The sequence below is a fragment of the Felis catus genome, chromosome B2, assembly GCF_018350175.1.
Source record: "Felis catus isolate Fca126 chromosome B2, F.catus_Fca126_mat1.0, whole genome shotgun sequence".
Lineage (NCBI taxonomy): Eukaryota > Metazoa > Chordata > Mammalia > Carnivora > Felidae > Felis > Felis catus.
Window position 1 is genome coordinate 53,351,166 of NC_058372.1, and position 19,798 is coordinate 53,370,963.

Sequence of the window (19,798 nt, forward strand, 5' to 3'; positions counted from 1 at the left end):
TTCTCTCACTTCTGCAAAGCAACAAAAATACTACTGTTTATGGCCCATATGATAAAGGTCACATATCCCTGGAGATGGTAAGTTGGAAGAGAATGAGATGAGTCAAGGTAATATGACAACAAATTTTGTTGCAAGTCTTGTGTTTTTACTCAAATCAATGGTCTCCCTCAAGTAGTGATCAGATGCCCAATTTAAAGTTATAATGGTTTATTTTCCATAGACACTGCAAATGAGATATCACATTTGCAAAGGACAGTCGTGAAGGAAAAAGCAATGTTTACTGACAATTAGTATTTGCATTTTCATATCTCCTTAGAAGTAAAGTCAATCAATCAATCAATCAATCTCTCTCTGCTTTCCTTTCCATTCTTTTCCTCATCTTTGTCTACTTCCATATCTAGGATGATGACAGGGCTCACAGGAAGATGCCTCAATTTTAAAATTAACTCACCCAACACAGTAACCAGCAAAAAGAAACACTATTGTCAGGTGAACATGCAGTCAAGAAATTACTTCCCCCCTCCCAAAAACTTTTTTCAATGCCAAAACATAGATTTATCTCAAAACCGTAACCATGATTATGATGCCACTCTTAAGGTGGTGGGGAAGTCCAAAAAAGCCTGAGGGACTCTATTCCAACATCCTCTGCCATGGTGACCACAGCCAGGGTTCAGGTTAGGGACAGCAGAAATGGAATTCTGCCCCAGAGGCAAATTTTCTAACCCAAGGGAATGCAATTCTTCTGGGGTTTTTTGGAAGCTGGACTGGGATTACAGACATCTGCTTTCGTTCGAGACACAAAAGGACAGGCAAGTTATGTTTACAGAGTTCTTTAGAGTTGTCCTTCCTCAATGCTATGAGACTCATTGTCTAGACCTGCTAGTGTTTGTGTGCCACTTGATTCAGTGTTTATAAACTCTAACCAGGTTGTTCTTGGCCCTTCATACCCCTTTCCAGAGCCACGGAGCATATATTTCACAACTGCCAGGTGAGCCAAGAACATGGGTACGAAAGCAAGTATTGCCGTTTATAAAAGCTAGGCAAAATACCACTCCAAGAGACTTCTTCCTTAGAGAGATGAATTACCAGTGTCACCGGGGGAAAAAAAAATGGACTAAAGAGCAAAGGCATAGTTCTAATACTAGTTATGGCACTAATCAGCTGTGTGACATTAGGTAAGCCCCTTAAATTTTGCTGAATCTCTTTTCTTTCCCATCCAAAAAACCAAAGCATATCTACCTTCTATAGTGCTTGGGTTGATTAACCTATAAAAGTGTTATATAAACATTAAATTTATTATTGTTTTAATAAATTTTTAGCAAGTTGTCAAACCATATGATTTAAGTGTTAGAGAAACCATAATTAATTCACAGTAGGGTGTCTACGAGTTTTCAAATATGATTATAAGCAAAGTTTTTTTTTTAAAAGCATGATATCTATAAATAATGGCCTGGGTAGCAGAACAGCGATTAATATAACCCTCCTTCTCTAATGCAAGCTCTCCTACAGGCAATCAGAATAATAATCACCATTTACTCAGATGTCACTGTGCTAAGCCATTAAAATGCATTATCCTGTTTACGTGGATTATCTCATTATCTCTATAAGGTAACTTCATAGGATGGTCCTGATAATCATCCTATGAGGTAGATACTTCATCTTCACATCACTAACCTCATAAATGGCTGAGCATGAACTCAATATGAGACCATTTATTCCAAAGCCTGATGGGTAAAATAAACAATTACCACAGAATTTTCTCAAAATTACCTCTGATAGAAGTTTTTCCTCTCAGTTAATACATAACACAGCAATTCATTTTATTTTAGGGCATTACAACATTAAAGACAATAAGAATAAGGTCCGTAAAAGAATTGCTTGAGCTCCACTAATTTGATTTCTACAATCGATTTGTTGATAACAAAAATGCTGATAGTTCTTACTTGATCTTATTTCCCCATCTTCAGCTAATACAGAATTCTGAAGAAGCAGGACCGAAACTATCCAAAGAAACATATTATGGTGAGCCATGTTTCTTCTTTCGTTCTAATATTTTGGTTTTAGGATTCCTAAAAAGAGAGAGAGAGAGAAAAAAGGAAAGTTAACTATATTAGAAAAATAAAGACAAATAGCTAGTCATTATTATAAGTCTAGATTTTTTCATTGTAATATCCAGCTGGAGTACAGTTTTTAGTAGCCTTAGAATAATTTACATGTCCAAAATAGCCATATTTTTTAATGTTTATTTATTTTTTAGAGAGAGAACATGAGCAGGGAAGGGGCAGAGAGAGAGAGAGAGAGGGAGACACAGAATCTGAAGCAGGCTCCAGGTTCCAAACTCTCAACACAGAATCTGACGTGGGGCTTGAACTCGTGAAATGCTAGATCATGACCCGAGCTGAAGTCTGACGTTTAACTCACTGAGCCACCCAGGTGCCCCAGAAATAACCATATTCTAAATATGTTATGCAAGAGGACAATGAATAGGAGCTGAGGAAAACTGTAAGTCTTTTAATTCATAACTATCTTGAAAAGGTATAAACTTTTCTAAAACTTTGGGCTTTGCTCAAAATATTTACTAGAATTCCTCCTTCCAGCATAGCCTGTAGAGCCTTATCACATTCTTTGTATTACCTCACTGGGAGCAAACATTTTTCTTTTAAAAATGGATTTGCATTTAAGAAACACTTAAAGGGCATCTGGTAAAAATATTTACATAATAAAGCGAGCGGATTTTAATTTTTTTGAGCATTAAGAGCTATTTTATTTGATTCATAAACACTCAGTTATATGACCTTAATACGTCTTCTAAGTTAGTCCAAGGACTTCACTTCTGGTTAGAATGTGGAAAGTTGCAAGACACTATCATTCCCACCAACGCCAGATAAACTACACAACTATAGTCTTTTATACCCACTGGGAAAGACAGGATTTAAAGAAACTTAAATGAGTAAAATTTCAAAAGTTAGCAATCCTTTATACGATAGAAGAGATTCTGGGCTGATTTCATCCCTAGCAGAAAGGGAGTCCTCTTCAGGAGGGTCCCAGACACAGAAAGAGTATGCCCCTAGTCAGCAATACTTGCCCATGAGTCTTAACAGAGTACATGGAACAGACAAGTACTACAGAGAAAGTTGAGAACAGGGAACAAGAGAGATCTACCTTCCTCTCCCTGTTCAGGTATCCAGGGAATTCCTCAAATGCAAATCTTTGGCATGCTGAAGGGGGGGGGGGCGGGGGGAGAAGCAACAGAACTCAACAGAAATCCCTTGGAGGCATGCCAGTTCTTACCTACAGTGGAGAAAGAAAGAGAATTCAAAAAGCAGAAAGCTGGGACACCTGGGTGACTCAGTCAGTTAAGTATCTGACTGAGGCTCAGGTCATGATCTCACAGTTCATGGGTTCCAGCCCCACATGGAGTTGTGTGCTGACAGTGCGGAGTCTGCTTGGGATTCTCTTACTCTCCTGCGCGCGCTCTCGCTCTCTCTCTCTCTCTCTCTCTCTCTCTCTCTCTGTCTCAAAATAAATAAGCTTAAAAAAAAAAGCAGAAAGCCAAAGAAAGGACGAGAGAGAAAAACAGAACTTGTAAATACAAAAGTCTGGAAATCATACTGACAAGCTGAAAGAAATTTCCCAAGGGTCTCGCAAGATGTGAGAAGAAGCAAGAAAAATCTGATTTTTGATCAGGATTAAAATACTCAGTATAAGCACATCCAGAGATGATGTAAAATGGTTATCATAAATATGTTAAAGGATCTAATGAGTAAGACAAACAACAACGGGCAAAAATATGGGAAATTTCAGAAGAGAGATGGAAACGTTAAAAAAAGATACAAACTGAAATGCTTGCCATGAAAAATATGTCAAAAAATAATTCAGGGGCGCCTGGGTGGCTCAGTCAGTTAAGCGGCCAACTTCGGCTCAGGTCATGATCTTGCAGTCCATGAATTCGAGCCCTGCGTCGGGCTCTATGTTGACAGCTCAGAGACTGGAACCTGCTTCAGATTCTGTGTCTCCCTCTCTCTCTCTGCCCCTCCCCTGTTCACTCTCATTCTCTCTCTCTCAAAAAAAAATAAACATTAAAATTTTTTTTAATTCAAATAAAAATGTGACATTTTAATGCTCACATTTCAGTAATCATTGAATTAGACAAAAAAATTAATGATTGTACAGGTTTCAAAAATATCAACCAACTTCACCTCACTGACATTTACAGAACACCTAACAGCAGCATAATATACATTCTTCTCACTTCTATTCAAAATGTGAATACACTTCTATTCAAAACCGTACAGGAAGTCCTAGCCACTGTCATACTCAAAATGAAAATAAAAGATATAAAGCCTATAAAGAAATAAAACTGTATTTATAGATATGATTTTTCCATAGAAAACTTTTTGAAATCTACCAAGACATTAGTTGAATATGTCAATTTGGCAAGGCCACAAGAAACAAGGGTAGTAGGGTTTTTTTAAGTTTATATACTAGCAATAAAATTGGGGGGAAAGGGGAAATGTAATACTCTATTTAATAGTATCAGAAGCATCCTAAACCTAATGAAAACTGTGAAAGACCTCTACCCTAAAAAATATAATACATTGTTGAGAGCAATTAAAAAAAGCAAATAAAGAATCTATATTCATCAATTAAAAGACTCAGTCTTGGTTACATGTCCATCCTTCTTAAACTGACCTATAAATTCAACACAATCCCAATTAAAATTCCAGCATATTTTTGGGGTGCCTGGGTGGCGCAGTCGGTTAAGCGTCCGACTTCAGCCAGGTCACGATCTCGCGGTCCGTGAGTTCGAGCCCCGCGTCAGGCTCTGGGCTGATGGCTCAGAGCCTGGAGCCTGTTTCCGATTCTGTGTCTCCCTCTCTCTCTGCCCCTCCCCCGTTCATGCTCTGTCTCTCTCTGTCCCAAAAATAAATAAACGTTGAAAAAAAAAATTAAAAAAAAAAATAAAATTCCAGCATATTTTTAAAAAAAAGTGATGAACTTATTCTAAAATTATATAAAATTCAAATGATTTTGAATTAGAAAAACCATCTTAAATGAAGAACAATTTTCAACAAAGAACCACTGATTAAGAAGAACAAAATTAAGAGAATTTATACTACTTGATTCTGACTTACTATAAAGCTCCAATAATCAAGAAAGTGTGCTCTTGGTATAAGGATAACCATACAGAATGGAACCCAGTAGAGTTCAAAAACAGACCCACACGTCTCAGTTGGTTAAGCGTCTGACTTCAGCTCAGGTCATCTCACAGTTCATGGGTTCAAGCCCCATGTCAGGCTTTGTGCTGACAGTTCAGAGCCTGGATCCTGCTTCTGATTCTGTGTACCCCTCTCTCTCTCTGCCCTCTCCCGCTCATACTCTGTCTCTCTCAAAAATAAATAAACATTAAAAAAAATTACTTAAAAAAAAACAGATCCACACTTACGTGGTCAATTGATTTTCAATAAAAGTGTCAAGGTAAGTGAATAAGAGTCTCTTCACTAAATGGTGCTGGATCAACTGGACAAACACAATAAAATGAACCATCTCATCCTGCATACAAAAATTAGATAAAGCATAGACCTAAATGTAAAAGCTAAAACTATAAAGCTTCTAAAAGAAAACTTAAGAGAATATTTTCATGACCTCAGGATTAGGCAAATTTTCTTAGGACACAAAAACCACTAGCAACTTTAAACATGGATACATTCGATTTCGCCAAAATAAACACTTCTGTTCCTCAAAAAACACCCTTAAGACAATATTCACAATACTCAAGAAAAGTGACCCATATCCAGAATACATATATTTTTTTTAAACTTCTACAGTATTACTCAGCCATAAAAAAATAAAATAAAATCTTGCCATCTGTGATGACTTGGATGGACCTACAGGGTATTATGCTAGGTGAAATGAGTCAGTCAGAACAAGATAAATACCATATTATTTCCTTCATATGTGGAATATAAGAAACAAAACAAATAAACAAAGAAAACAGAAATAGACTGAGAGACATAGGAAGCAAACTGCTGACAGCCATACAGGGGTGGGGTTGAAGGGCTGGGGTAACAGAAGAGGATTAAGAGGTACAAACTTCCAGTTACAAAATGAGTAAGTCATGAGGATATAACAATACAGGAAATATAGTCAGTAGTACAGTAATAACCATGTCTGGTGACAGATGGTAGCTACACTTATTGTGAGGATCATTTTGTAATGTATAATATTGAATCACTGTGATACACCTAAAACTAACAAGATATTTGCGTCAATCATAGTTCAACAAATAAAAATAAAAATATTTTTAAAAAATAAAATAATTTACTGGCAAAAAAACCCTAAAAATCAACAATAAAAGGTAAAATAATCTGGGGTGCCTGGGTGGCTCAGTCAGTTAAGCATCTGACTTCAGTTCAGGTCATGATCTCACAGTTCTGAGTTCAAGCCCCACATCGATCATCTGTCTCCCTCACTCCCTCACTTTCTGCCCCTCCCCTGCATATTCTCTGTCTCTCTCTCTCTCTTTCTCTCAAAAATAAACATTTTTAAAAAAAGGAAAACAATCCATTTTTTTTAATAACGGGTAAAATTCTTGAACAGATACATTACATAGACAGATACAGAAATGGCCAATAAACCTATTAAATAGAAATCATCATTAGTCATCAGGGAAATAAATGTTAAAACCACAATAAAGTAACATTTCACACCCACTAAAATAGCTAAAATTTAAAATTGACAGTATCAAATGTTTTTTTGAGACTATGTGGAAAAATTGGAACTCATACATTGTTGGTGAGAGTGGAAAATGAAATAACCACTTTAGAGAACTGTTAGGTTCAGTCTCTTAGAAAAGTTAAACTATGACCAACAATTCCTCTGCTAGGTATAAAACCTAAAGAAATGAAAACATGTGCCTACAAAAAGACTTTAAGGATTTTTATAGTAGTTTTATTCATAACTGTCCCAAACTAAAAGTAACTCAAGTGCTATCAACATAAGAACAAACAAACAAGTTGTGTGGTATATTCACATAAGGAAATAACACAACAGCAATGACAATAAAGTGAGCTATTGTTATTTTTTTTTAATTTTTTTTTCAACGTTTATTTATTTTTGGGACACAGAGAGACAGAGCATGAACGGGGGAGGGGCAGAGAGAGAGGGAGACACAGAATCGGAAACAGGCAAAGTGAGCTATTGTTATAACCAACACATGAACAAATTTTAGATTTGTTCTGTGTAATGAAAAAAGTCAAACACAAAAGAATACATAAAGCATGATTCCAGTTATGCCAAGTCCTAAATCACAAAACCTACCCATGGTTCTAGAAATCAGGAAACATTTGACTTAGATGAAAGAATTCAACTGGAGGGGCACCTGGTTGGCTCAGTCGGGTAAGTGTATGACTCTTGATTTTGGCTCAGGTCATGATCTCACGGTTCATGAGATCAAGACCCACACTGGGCTCTGAGTGGTCTTGGAATTCTCTTTGTTCCTTCTCTCTTGAACTCTCTCTCTCTCTTGAACTCTCTCTCTCTCAAAAATAAATTCATAAAAACACTTAAAAAAAAAAGAATTCAATTGGAAAGTGGCACAAGTAAACTGACTGGGTCACAGAAACATCTACACTTGCAGTGACGTTATTCTGGTGTATAAATTTATCTAAGCCCATTAAACTTATGGCTTGATAATTATATAATTTGTTGTATATAAATTATACCTCGGTGAGAAACAATCCAACATCATCACTGTCATTTTTCAAATTAGGCTGGCCCCTCTGGACAAAGAGCTATAAAGGTCGAAAAATGTCAATGAGAAGCATTTTTGGTGAGTCATCACCAGGATGTACTATTTTATGGTAATAAGTTATGCTAATAAATATTGACTGGCTTCCACCCCAAAAGCATCAAAGTTAAGTTATTCTGCTCCTCTACCAAAATCATCCTTACTATTTTTATGTAGTATCTAATTCCTTCAGAATTCCTTGGGCTAAAGTGAATTGTCTAATTTTATTCAATTCTAGATAGACAGCTATTAAAGTAGATGACATAAAAAGGGCATTAAATACATGTTACAGTCATATTATTTAGCCTTTGAAACATAACAAACATAACTGGAATGTTTCATAAATATGTTTTATAACTATTTCATTGTACATATGCTTAAGTGCAATGCATATAAACTGAGACATATCCCTGTTAGCATTTACGTCAATCACCTGGGGAGTTTGTTAAACATATGGATGCCCTAGCCCTACCCACTAGCTTCAGACTATAGAGCAAGGGAACAAACATTAAAACTAAAAAGTTTCCCATATCCATATGCTACTGTATACCAAAGTTCTAGAAATTCTGATGTAAGGTAATACAAAAAATGATAAATAAGGAAAAAATTTGAAAATCCTACAGTTCCTATTCCCCTGGTAGAGAAGTAAGCTAGCAACCCCAAAGTGGAAAGCATTACTCAGAGAATCTCTTCAAGCAAAAATGTCTCAAAATTTGCTACTCAAAGAGTGGTCATATGCCACCCTTAAACATGGAAAGTCCTGGAAACAATGTCTTGGAATGTCTTGGAATGTCTTGGAAACATTTAACCTTTTAATGCTATAGGAATAATTCTTGATCCAGCAGAATGTAGGAATTAAACTGAGTTCACCTGTTAATGTGGATATGCATTAGGCTAAATGCACACCATGTAATCCAGGGTATAGATTTAACATTGCCACTAACTTTACCTTAATATCTTTCCCATAATGTTCAAAAAAAAAAAAAAGAAAGAAATTGATGATCCATAATCTTCCTTTCAACTACAGAAATAATGATCCATATTCTCTGACCTCACATTCTTGTGATAATGAAAATGTGTAGTTTACAATGGTTGAGGCTACAGCTCTTCATTTAATCTTGGGAAGTGTTGAAGAAAATAAGGTTTGCTTAGGTACCATGGCTTGCCTGTCACATGAGCTCTAATCAACAAAAGACCCAACACTTAAACTCAGGTTCTCTCACCTAGAATTCTTGACTATTTTCATTCAACAATAAACAGTTAATACGTGCCTATTATGTGACAGATAGGTCTGGGAATTCAGCAGCGACCAAACTAGATAAGGGATCTGTTTTCATGCAGTTCCTGTTCCAGAGGCTAAAGAAGTAACTTAGTGAGATAATTTCACATAACGGTAAATGCTATGAAGAAATACAAATAGTAACATGTAACTTGGGGCCAGGAGAGGAAGGGCTCTTGTAGATTTAGAAGTCCAAACAGGCCTCTAGAAAGACGCCATTTGAGCTGACAGCTGAGTAATGTTAAGGAGCCATCCTTGCCCGGAACTGAGGATATACCTTTCCTTTTGCAGATGGAGAAGTTTGGTTTGTTCTATGAACAGAACAAAGGTCAGTGAAGCATGAGTGTAAGAGCAAGAGAAAAAATGGGAGGACTGAAATGACGTACCAAGGCCTACATACAGCATGTTAAATTTAGGACGGTCTTCCCTAAATGCCAAGTGAATCCAATGGACAGTTTTAAGGATAGGTGCATCATGATCAAGTTTTTGTCACATTTAGTATATCATCCCACTTCCCAAATCAAAGAGCTTCAAAGCTTATTTATTGAGAGAGCACGTGCAGGTGTGTGCACACAAGTGGGAAGAGGGGCAGAGAGAGAATCTCAAACAGGATCCACACTGTCAGCACAGAGCCCAACACAGCAAGAGCGAACCTTGAGAGCATGACCTGAGACAAAAATCAAGAGTTGGATGCTTAACCGACTGAGCCACCCAGGCACCCCAAGAGCTCTATAAATTTTAACACTTGATTCTCAGAGAAAACAAGACAAAGATCAACTGATCAATTATTATCCTTTTTTACTTTTCACTTCTCTTCCATTTCTTTACCCTCTGTGTTGTATCACATTTCACTGTCACAGTCCCTAACATTTTATTAAAATCAAAGTAACTACTTGTGAGTAAATTTGTGAGAACAGTGGATACAAATGAAAGCAAATTCTGTGTCTCTTGTCTCCTTGCAGTTAATGTTTCTTGCAGTGGGTCAGTGGTAAAGGCATGGGAATCAGCAGGAGGAGCCATCAGGAATGTAATACAAGCTTTCAAAATAAGGGACTGTCAGGAAAGATGCCATCTCAAAATCTGGTTGCTGTGCTCGGCTATAAAACCTTCACATAAAACTGAAGACTAAAAATAGTCCCCTCCTGGGACACTAACACTCAGGCTTATTTATAGGCTCTGCCTTTAAACTACGTTGTAAAACAGGAAAAGGTGGAGAAACAAATGGCAGTCCTCACACTTTCATGCACACATACACACACACATCTATTGTGTTCTAGATTTCTGACGTTATTATAGAAAGAAGCATTAAGTGGGACAGATAGACTTTAAAAGGGCAAAATGCTGGCAAACCAGAAAACAAATTAAGAAATAATTCACCTATATACATATGGATGTATGTAGAGTTTGGTCTAGAGTCTGAGTTATCATTAAAACAACAGAACTATGGTTATAACATTTGCCATTTCACAGATCCAAGCAAGCCCCCCCAAAATAAATAACTAATCAATGCTACCTTGATTGTGTGTAACAATTTGTGGATATCTAAAAAATGACATTGGTTATATTTCTCTAAACAACAATCTAGTGTGGTAGGGCAGATGGGTAATTATAAATCCCCATTTCACAGATAGACTAACAAATTCAAAGATATTATGTTATACCTTGCAGAGTTTACCTTCCTGCTGAAGAGTGGGTGACTACTTTCGCAATTCATTTGTACATTACACAGCATCCATTAAACCCACACAAGACAAAGTGAAGTGCAGTAACTCGGTTGTGTGTAGTTTGGTGGAGTGGTTTAAAACTCCATCTGGCCATAGGAGCTTCTGAATACGCAAGCAACAAAATACACACATCTGTGCAGGCACTCAAATTGAGGCCAGTAAAAGACAGCCAAGGAACATGGAGCACAGTATATTTTATTTGCCTATGCCAGCAAATACACTGAAATCAGGCCATAGGATTCTGTTGGTAATTTAAGCTATGCTTAAAATGTAGCCCTTTTTTCTATCCCTAAATTCCTCTTATATTAACATATATTAGCCTAATTTTAATTCTTTTAATTCATCTCTAGTTTTTGAAACAAATTATTATAAAGGTAAAGACATCAATTTCCAAAGAGATAGCTAAGAAAATTTTTCAACATCTAACTCAGGTCAAATTATTCTCCAGCAACTTAATCTTCCAATTCATCCATGTTACACCAAAAAGAATGCTGGATAACAAGTCATGAGGTGTGAGTTCTAGTCATGCATGTCCCCTGTCTGCCTACTTAGAAAATAAAACATAACCATATGCAAAGTTAAACAGCAATATGGGATAATAAATACAAAATATATAGTATAAACCAAAGAGGAGCCAGGGTAAAGGAAATAGGTGGAAATGAACATTTTATGTTCATCCCAATTATGGTTTCTAAATACCATTTTCCATGAAAAGGAACCAGGGCTCTTTGGGAAAACAGCAGATTCCAGATCTATAACGACGGAAATCTTGTCATTACAACAAGGAAGTCTCAAAAACTACTGGGATTAGATCAAAAGGACCAGAGAACTAAATTGAGGGGTTCCTACTGGGTAGCAATGAAAGCATCTGATCGTTAAAAATAATAATACAGTGGAATGAAGCATAACAATTTGATAAACCTATGAGTTCATAATGATAAATACAAAAAACACCATGGGTCACCTTTGGAGGTTGCTAGTATACAAGTAAAGAAAGACAAGAATTTTCTTTTCCTACATCTGTGATACTTCAGGGTAATAAAACAGTTGATGAAGCAACAGTTAATAAATGACAGGAGAATAACAGAATTAGAAAATCACATTTTGCAAGGCACCCGGATGGCTCTGTCAGTTGAGCGACCGACTCTTAATTTTGGCTCAAGTTGTGATCCCAGGGGTGTGGGATCAACCCCCACGTGAGGCTCTGCACTGAGCATGGAGCCTGCTTGAGATTCTCTTTCCCTTTCCCTCTCCCTCTCTGTCTCCCCCACCCCGACCCCTCTCCCTAACTTGTGCATTCTCATTCTCTCTCTCAAAATAAAAAATAAAAAAAAGAAAATGACATTTTGCAATCTCTCATGAAATAATGGATCTAGGCAAGGATCACTAATGCTCCTAAAGGTCAGACAGGAAATTAGGACACATGTATTAGACCTAACAAGAGAAAGCCTGGGTAAAAAGTAAAATTTAGAGTCATTGACAAAGAAACAAAATATCGCCAAGAAAAAGGTACCAAAAAACAGGCAAAGGATAGATACAAAGCATCATTATCATCTAATTTAATAATATACTTAAAGTTCTCAGTGATCTTTAAGAATATTTTGTATAGGATGTGAAATGCATGGTTTCCACAGTAAGATGTTTCTGCAATAGCTTAGCGAAGCAGGAGAAAATTATATTCTCAAAAATTATTAGAACTATTTTTATCCATTAATGACGTGTATCTATCTGCTAAAAATCAAGGAATGCAAGCATTATGTGGCTTAGAAAATATTAGACTGGGTTTTGCAAGATTGTATTAGGCCTGATTCTGCTATATCATATGAATTTAAGCAAGAGAGAAAGTTAGAAATCAGCTGGGACTGCTCCCTGGGACTTGGTTTTCTTTTCCATGAAAAGAAAAAGGTTGACCAGTCAGTCTGTGATAATCAGCAAAATCAATTTACATGAAGTCTTGATGTTTTGTTTCGTTTTTAACAAAAGTATAATTACACCATTGTGTAACGTGCTTTAAAAAATAATCATAGGGGCACCTGGTTGGCTTAATTGGTTAAGCATCTGACTCTTGGTTTCAGCTCAGGTCATGATTTCACAGTTTCTGGGTTCAAGTCCCACATGAGGCTCCACGCTGACAGCACTGGACCTGTTTGGGATTCTCTCTCTCCCCTCTCCCATCACTCCCTCTGTCTCTCTCTCAAAATAAGTAAACTTAAGGGGCGCCTGGGTGGCTCAGTCGGTTGAGCGTCCGACTTCAGCTCAGGTCATGATCTCCCGGTCCGTGAGTTCAAGGCCCGCATCGGGCTCTGTGCTGACAGCTCAGAGCCTGGAGCCTGTTTCAGATTCTGTGTCTCTCTCTCTCTCTCTGACCCTCCCCCATTCATGCTCTGTCTCTCTCTGTCTCAAAAATAAATAAATGTTAAAAAAATTATTAAAAAAAATAATAAATAAACTTAAGAAAAATGATTTAAAAAACCAAATCACAGACATTTAAGAAACAAGTTTAAGAGCCAAGACATTTTATTTGACTGGATAAGAAACAAACACATAGTGTTGGGGAGATTTACAGAAGTTCATCGTGTAGTACAGAGAGCTTTCATTTATATTATTGATTGTTCTCATCCACATAACTCTTCCTTGTCTAAACTCCTCACAACCAATCACATCAACTACTTCACTAATGGATTTATGTGTAGAAGAATGGTCTCCCCAGCGAGTAAGTGTACTTGTCCATGCAAGACAAGGATTCAAACCATGGTCACTAATCACTGGGAAGTTCTCAACTCTTGCTGAGCCATAGTTTTTTTATCTGAAAAATGAGTATGATACCACAGCCCTTCTAGGACTCATAAAGATTAAATGATATAGCAAAGGTCTGGCTTGTGTGAGGTTAAATAGCAGCAAGGACTTACATTTCATCCTTTACCCTCACTAGATGCCCAGTCACAAACAGGAAAGTATCTTATATATGTCTTTTGAATTCCACAGAGCCCTTAATAATTCTAAGCCCACAGAAGGCAATGAAATATTTGTGGCATCATGGACTCAATACATACTTATTGAGAACCAGTTTGTGTCAGGCTTTGGGGTAGGCATGGAGAGAAAATAAAAATGAAGAAGAATGTCACAGCTCTTTCGCTGAAGATTTTTAAATCAGCTACACACTCAGTAACAAGAATATTAGAAGTATGAAGTAATTTTAACATAACTTGGAATAATTGTGACTGGAGGCTGGCCAAAGTATTTAAAAATACAAAACAAAAATAACAAAAACACATAGTCACTGTCATAACTAAATAGGAAAGATTGTAGTCTATGACCATTGTTTATCTCCCTAAATGAAAATGTCCCTTGGGGTTAAACTTTAATGGGCAAATGTGAATATTTGCCTAATTGGAAACCTGTTTTCTTTTTCTTGGAGCAGGAAATCACAGGAAAAACATTGTAGAGATTCAAGTTCCATGATAAAGAAGAAAAAACAAAATGGGTTTTCATAGATGGGATGAAATCATGTTTCCATGGAAACCCTGAATTGGTTTGTTGCAGCCCAACTTAAGTTGGCAATTTTGGCTAATTTCAACTATAAAAATAAATTTGGCAACTTGAAAAATTTATCCATACTATCATAAAGTAATTTTCAAATGATAGCTACATACACGGCAAGGATCTCATTAAACACGTATTTTTAATTTCTTTAATTGTTGCCAACTTCACCTGGCAAAGATATCATTTGAATTGGAAACAAATCCAATGAACTAAGTTGTGCCAGAATAAACAGAATCTAGAATATGGTTGTCTTTTGATTCTAATGTTGGAGCAAGAACAGGGACAAGAACTTCCTCTATTACAGACTAGCAGAGTCTGTGGGTTTAATAGCATTTACTGAATCATGATAACCAAAATAGACCCAACATCCGATTCCAAACAGGCAAGGCTACATTTGTTTTTGGGGTTTTTTTTAGATTATTTTTTTCCAAACTAGAGATCCAGCTGATTATTGGCATATGGCTGTTAAGCCAAATAAGGCATCAAAGTATTTATGTTTTATAGTAATATCTTTAAAATATTTTTAAACATTTTACATTTAAACATTTAAATTATGTTTTACACTTACTAAAGGTTTTACCCTTCTTTAAGGACCTCACTGTTATACAAGGATTAGCTCTAGCCTTTGAATTTGTTTCATATGGATTTCTTTTGCGTGATCTCAAGCCCTTTAGACACAACAAGAGCCAAAAGGCAAGCAAACATATACCTGATCAACTCTGAATTCAAACTGTCCAGTCATACAACCTTGATCAGCTTTTCCCAACATCCAGTAACTACCCCACAATCACATTCAACTAAAGCTTAACCTCCTATGCTTCATTCATATGAGAATTCCGCAACTGGGAAACTTACAACTAGTTCTTAACAGATTATGCTTCCCTTGATTCTTTTACTTGCATGTTCCATTCTCTCCTTGCCTTCATTGCCAAGCTTCATGAGAGAGGTCTTCATTTTTTTCCCTCCAATCCCTCACTTCCTGCTAAAGCGTGATCCCACTACAATCCAGTGTCTGACTCGAGCACTCCTGTTTAAGGCACCAGTGATTTCCTAAGGGCCAAATTAAGTCAACTCTTTCTAACCATCTCTCTTAACCCCCCCTGCATTTGGCTTATATAGATGGCTTTTTCTTTTTATTGAAATTTTCCCCCTAACTCTTCCTTGACACCACGTTCCCTAGGAGTGACTTATTCTCAGACTTCTCTTAGAGTCCCTCCTATACTAACCTTTATGTGATTAGGTTCCTGGGGTTTAGCCAGAGCCTCTGCTTTTCTAATTCTTCACACTCTCATTGAAGAACTTCATCCTCCCCTACAGCTTTAGCTTCCACTTTGATATCACCACATCACAAATGTTTATCTCCAGGGCATACTTAACTCTTGCATTCAAGAGTCCATTTCTATTTTTTTTTAATTTATTTATTTTTGAGAGCGTGGGGGCAGACAAAGAAGTAGACAGAGGATCCAAAGCAGGCTCTGTGCTGACAGCAGAGAGCCCGATGCGGGGCTAGAACCCACAAACCACGAGATCATAAGTTGAGCAGAAGTCAGATGCTTAATCGACTGAGCCACCCAGGTGCCCCAAAAGTCGACTTTTAAATAATTATATTCAAAACTCTGCAGAACATCAACTTTTAAACAACCAATATACATCTCCGTTTCAACAAATCTTAAAGCGAGCTCAAAATCTACTCGTAAAAAATGGCTATTCTCTATTCCCTATTCAAGAAATGACCCTACCATTTACCCAGCTATCCTAAATCAGCATCATGTGTGTCTTGCAAAAGCTGTTTTCTGTCCATCCCCTCTCACAACTAATAACAAAATCCCCAAGGTTCTATCTATTTGCTCTAAACCCACCACCATATTCAGAGGCTGGGGCTTTATGATTCCATACCCATCCAAACTAGTGAAATAGATGCAGAAGAAATATTTGATAATTTCAACACACACTCATTACCTTGAAATACACAATACTATTTACTATATGAAAGTAAAAAGTTTTTTAGTATGATAAAACCAAAAATCTTTGTAAACATAATAATTAATGGTGAAATGTTAGAAGAATTCTCCTTGAATAAAGCCAGGAATAATACAAGGATGCTGCAATCCCCACTTTTATTTAGCTCTGTAATAAACACTATCTAAGAAGATGACAAAAATAAGGTATAAGATTGAGAAATGAATAAAATTACCAATATTCTTAGGGAAAATATATAAATTTAAAAATCTACATTAAAATGATTAACAATAACATATTTTAAGAAAGATGCTGCATATAAAACTAAACTTTTAAAAATCAAATGCCATTCCATTTACTCTAGCAGCAAAAAATTTCAAAAATTACATCCTGAGATCATTCACAATGGCAGTAAAAATAATGGCATGTCTAGGGAGACTAGAACAAAACTGTAATTGAAGGACAAAAAGTTTTAAATATAGGGAAAATAAATGTGTTCATGACAGGACTTAATATCAAAAAGGTAACAGATTTTCCCTCAAATTAATCTAAACATTTAATGTAATTATTATCAAAACCCTGGTGTTTGGGTTTGATTGTGGGTGTACAAGTTGAAAAGTTGATTAAAAAAAATCAAATGAGGGGGAAACAGGCCAAAAGTAGCCAATTTGAGAAAGAAAAATACGGAGGAATAGATTTATACTACCAGATATCAAATTTTATTTTAAAACTACAATATTTATAAAGACTCAGTATTGACAAAAGTTTAGTCCAAAACAGTGGGTATCAATAAATTATGGCCCTAGAAACAAATCCACCTACATATAAGAAATTGTTACAAAAGAGAAGTAGCATTACAAATGAGTTCTGAAGAGATGGACTATTGAATAAATGTTCTATGATAACTAGCAATCATATGGGGGAGGGGAATTATAGATAAAATTGTACCCCTAGTGACACCATATACCAAAGCCAAGTACAGATGGATTAAAGACCTAAATGTATAAAGCAAAACTTCAAAACTCTTAGAAGAATATATAGGATACCCTCTTAACAACAGATAAGGAGGAAATTTATATTTTCATAACAAATGACATCATAAAAGACAAACCTAACCTGCAATAAAATATCTGCCAGGTGCACTTCCAACCAAATATTGATGCCTTGGATATTGATGCCTACATTCAGAAGAAAAAATAGAAATAATCCAATAAGACAATAGGTAAAGATTGTGAATGAGACACTCAAGAGGAATCCTAGATGTCTATAATGAAAATACGAGCAATCTTCATAATTGAAAAATACAAAATAGAACAAAATACTATTCACACCCATAAAAATGTGTTAACAAAAGTTAAAGAGGATATAGGAAAATAGCAATTCATACTCCTAAAAATGAGAATACACTAGTACAGCTATTTTGAAGAGCAATTTACAATGCTTAGTAAAGTTGAAAAAAGCATATGCTATAATCTCATGATTTTATTTCAAGGAGTACCCTGTGAAAAATATAACTATGTACAAAAGTCGACTTATCAAGGAGACATATATATCACTGCAGCATTATGTGTAACCAGAAAAAAATGGAAACGGCCTAATTGTCCATCAATAAGAGGGTGAACACTTATTTCAAGACAGTAAAAATGGATGTTCTAGGGCTATGTGTGCCAATATAAGTGAAAACAGTAAGTTCCCAGAGGAAATAAACAGTATGATGCCATCTACATAAATGTTAAACTTTACACAATAACAATATATGTTGTTTGGGGGTACATAAGTATAGAGTAAGTACAAATATATACCTGGGAATAACACAGCAACCTTCAAACAGCAATCATTTCTGGGCTTGAAGAAATGAAAGGCATGAAGATAGATCTCTAGCTGTTTATCTGAAAATGTATTACTTAAAAAAATACAGGACTGGGGCACCTGGGTGGCTCAGGTCATGATCTCGCGGTTCATGGGTTCAAGCCACGTCAAGCTCTGTGCTGACAGCTTAGAACCTGGAGCCCGCTTCAGATTCTGTGTCTCCCTCTCTCTCTCTACCCCTCGCCCATTTGCACTCTGTCCTATCTCAAAAATAAACAAACATTTTTTAAAAATTTTAATACAGAAATATCTGAAACAAATAAACATGAGTGATGGGTTCATTGGCGTTTATATTATTTATGTTTAAAATATTCTCTAATTTTTTAATATTTAAATGTTTAAATTTAACAATATTAAAATCCCTTAATGGTTTCCTATTGCCTTCAGGACTCAGCTCTAGCCCTCCTCAAATAAGCCCTTTCATGATTTAGTCCCCACCTAACATTCAAGAATTATCCACTCCTGCTAAACATCACAATCTGTGTGCTACCTTCCAAAATGACATCTTTCCCACTCTCAGAGGGACATAGGATTCTGCCTCACACCAGAACTTCAGAGAACCTTTGATGTAACAACTGCTTATATACATGTCCATCTTCCTCCACCAAAATGTGTTTCAGAGTGCGATCATATATTAGAAACTCATTAAATGGGGGATAGATACCTATACACAGACATCCATTGCTGAATGTCAGCCTTGTTTCCTACCAGCTTTCAGTTCACAGAGACATGTTCTTTGCCAGTAAAGAACTGGGCATAAACACTTGTATGACATTAAGTGATTCTAGGAGTTTGGGTGGCCACTATCCCTCCTCCTACATGTTCACTTAACCCAGATTTCTAGTTTTCAAAGAGTGGTGCTGCTACTTAAACTACACCTGTACTCTCTTGGGACCCCCATTCCTGTTCCACAACCTCAATGTGCAGAAGTGTCCACCATCCTGACCTGGCAGTGCAATTACCTGTAGATCAAGATGGAAACATTTCTGAAGATTTGTCCATATCTAGGCATTTCTGTAATTTCCTGCACAGACTGCTAAAAGATCATAGGCTTTTACTTAAACAGATTTAAATCCTTCATCTACCACTTACTTACTTACACTTACTGTGTGACTTAAAACAAGTTTCTTCATCTCTCAGAATCTTACTGTCCTCTTCTTTTAAAGTGAGAAGTCTACCCTATGTACCTTGAAGGGTTATTGTGAATGCTAAATGAAATGGCATAAAAGCACCTTATAAAGTCTCTCACGCATTATAAGAAGTCAAAACTCAGTAATTTTTTTCACTCCTCCTTAAATTTATTTAAAAAAACTATATATAATACATATATATATAATACATACATATATAATATGTATAATATAATATATATATATAATATATATATAAAATACAACGCATACATGAGTGGAAAAACAACTGATTGCTCTAGTTGAAAAGAATTCCCCATTCTGTCCTAAATACTATAGATTACATGCAAATTTTAAGCAGGCATCCATCACTTTCCTGTAAGGTAATATACATTCACGTGCAAATGTGTATCTCTTAGTTGCCTGACTAGCGAGTTCCCAGACACAGAGTTTAAAACCACCAATTCCCCCAAGCCACACTATGCTTTACACATTATAGGCAATC

The 19,798-nt window shown here is 36.2% G+C and overlaps 1 protein-coding gene across 4 annotated transcripts in view; it reads right to left on the reverse strand.

Moving 5' to 3' along the window:
- Window positions 1-19,798, reverse strand: part of COL21A1 (collagen type XXI alpha 1 chain) — a 248,843-nt gene that overhangs the window by 122,534 nt on the left and 106,511 nt on the right. For 3 of the 4 annotated variants that reach the window (XM_045057676.1, XM_045057677.1, XM_045057674.1), the window contains one exon: window positions 1,944-2,069. In XM_045057676.1, coding sequence (XP_044913611.1) covers window positions 1,944-2,031 — 88 coding nt within the window. In that variant the 5' untranslated portion in view covers window positions 2,032-2,069. Of the gene's footprint in view, window positions 1-1,943; window positions 2,070-3,162; window positions 3,292-19,798 lie in introns of all 4 variants that reach the window. The other variant, XM_045057675.1, reaches the window with a different exon arrangement.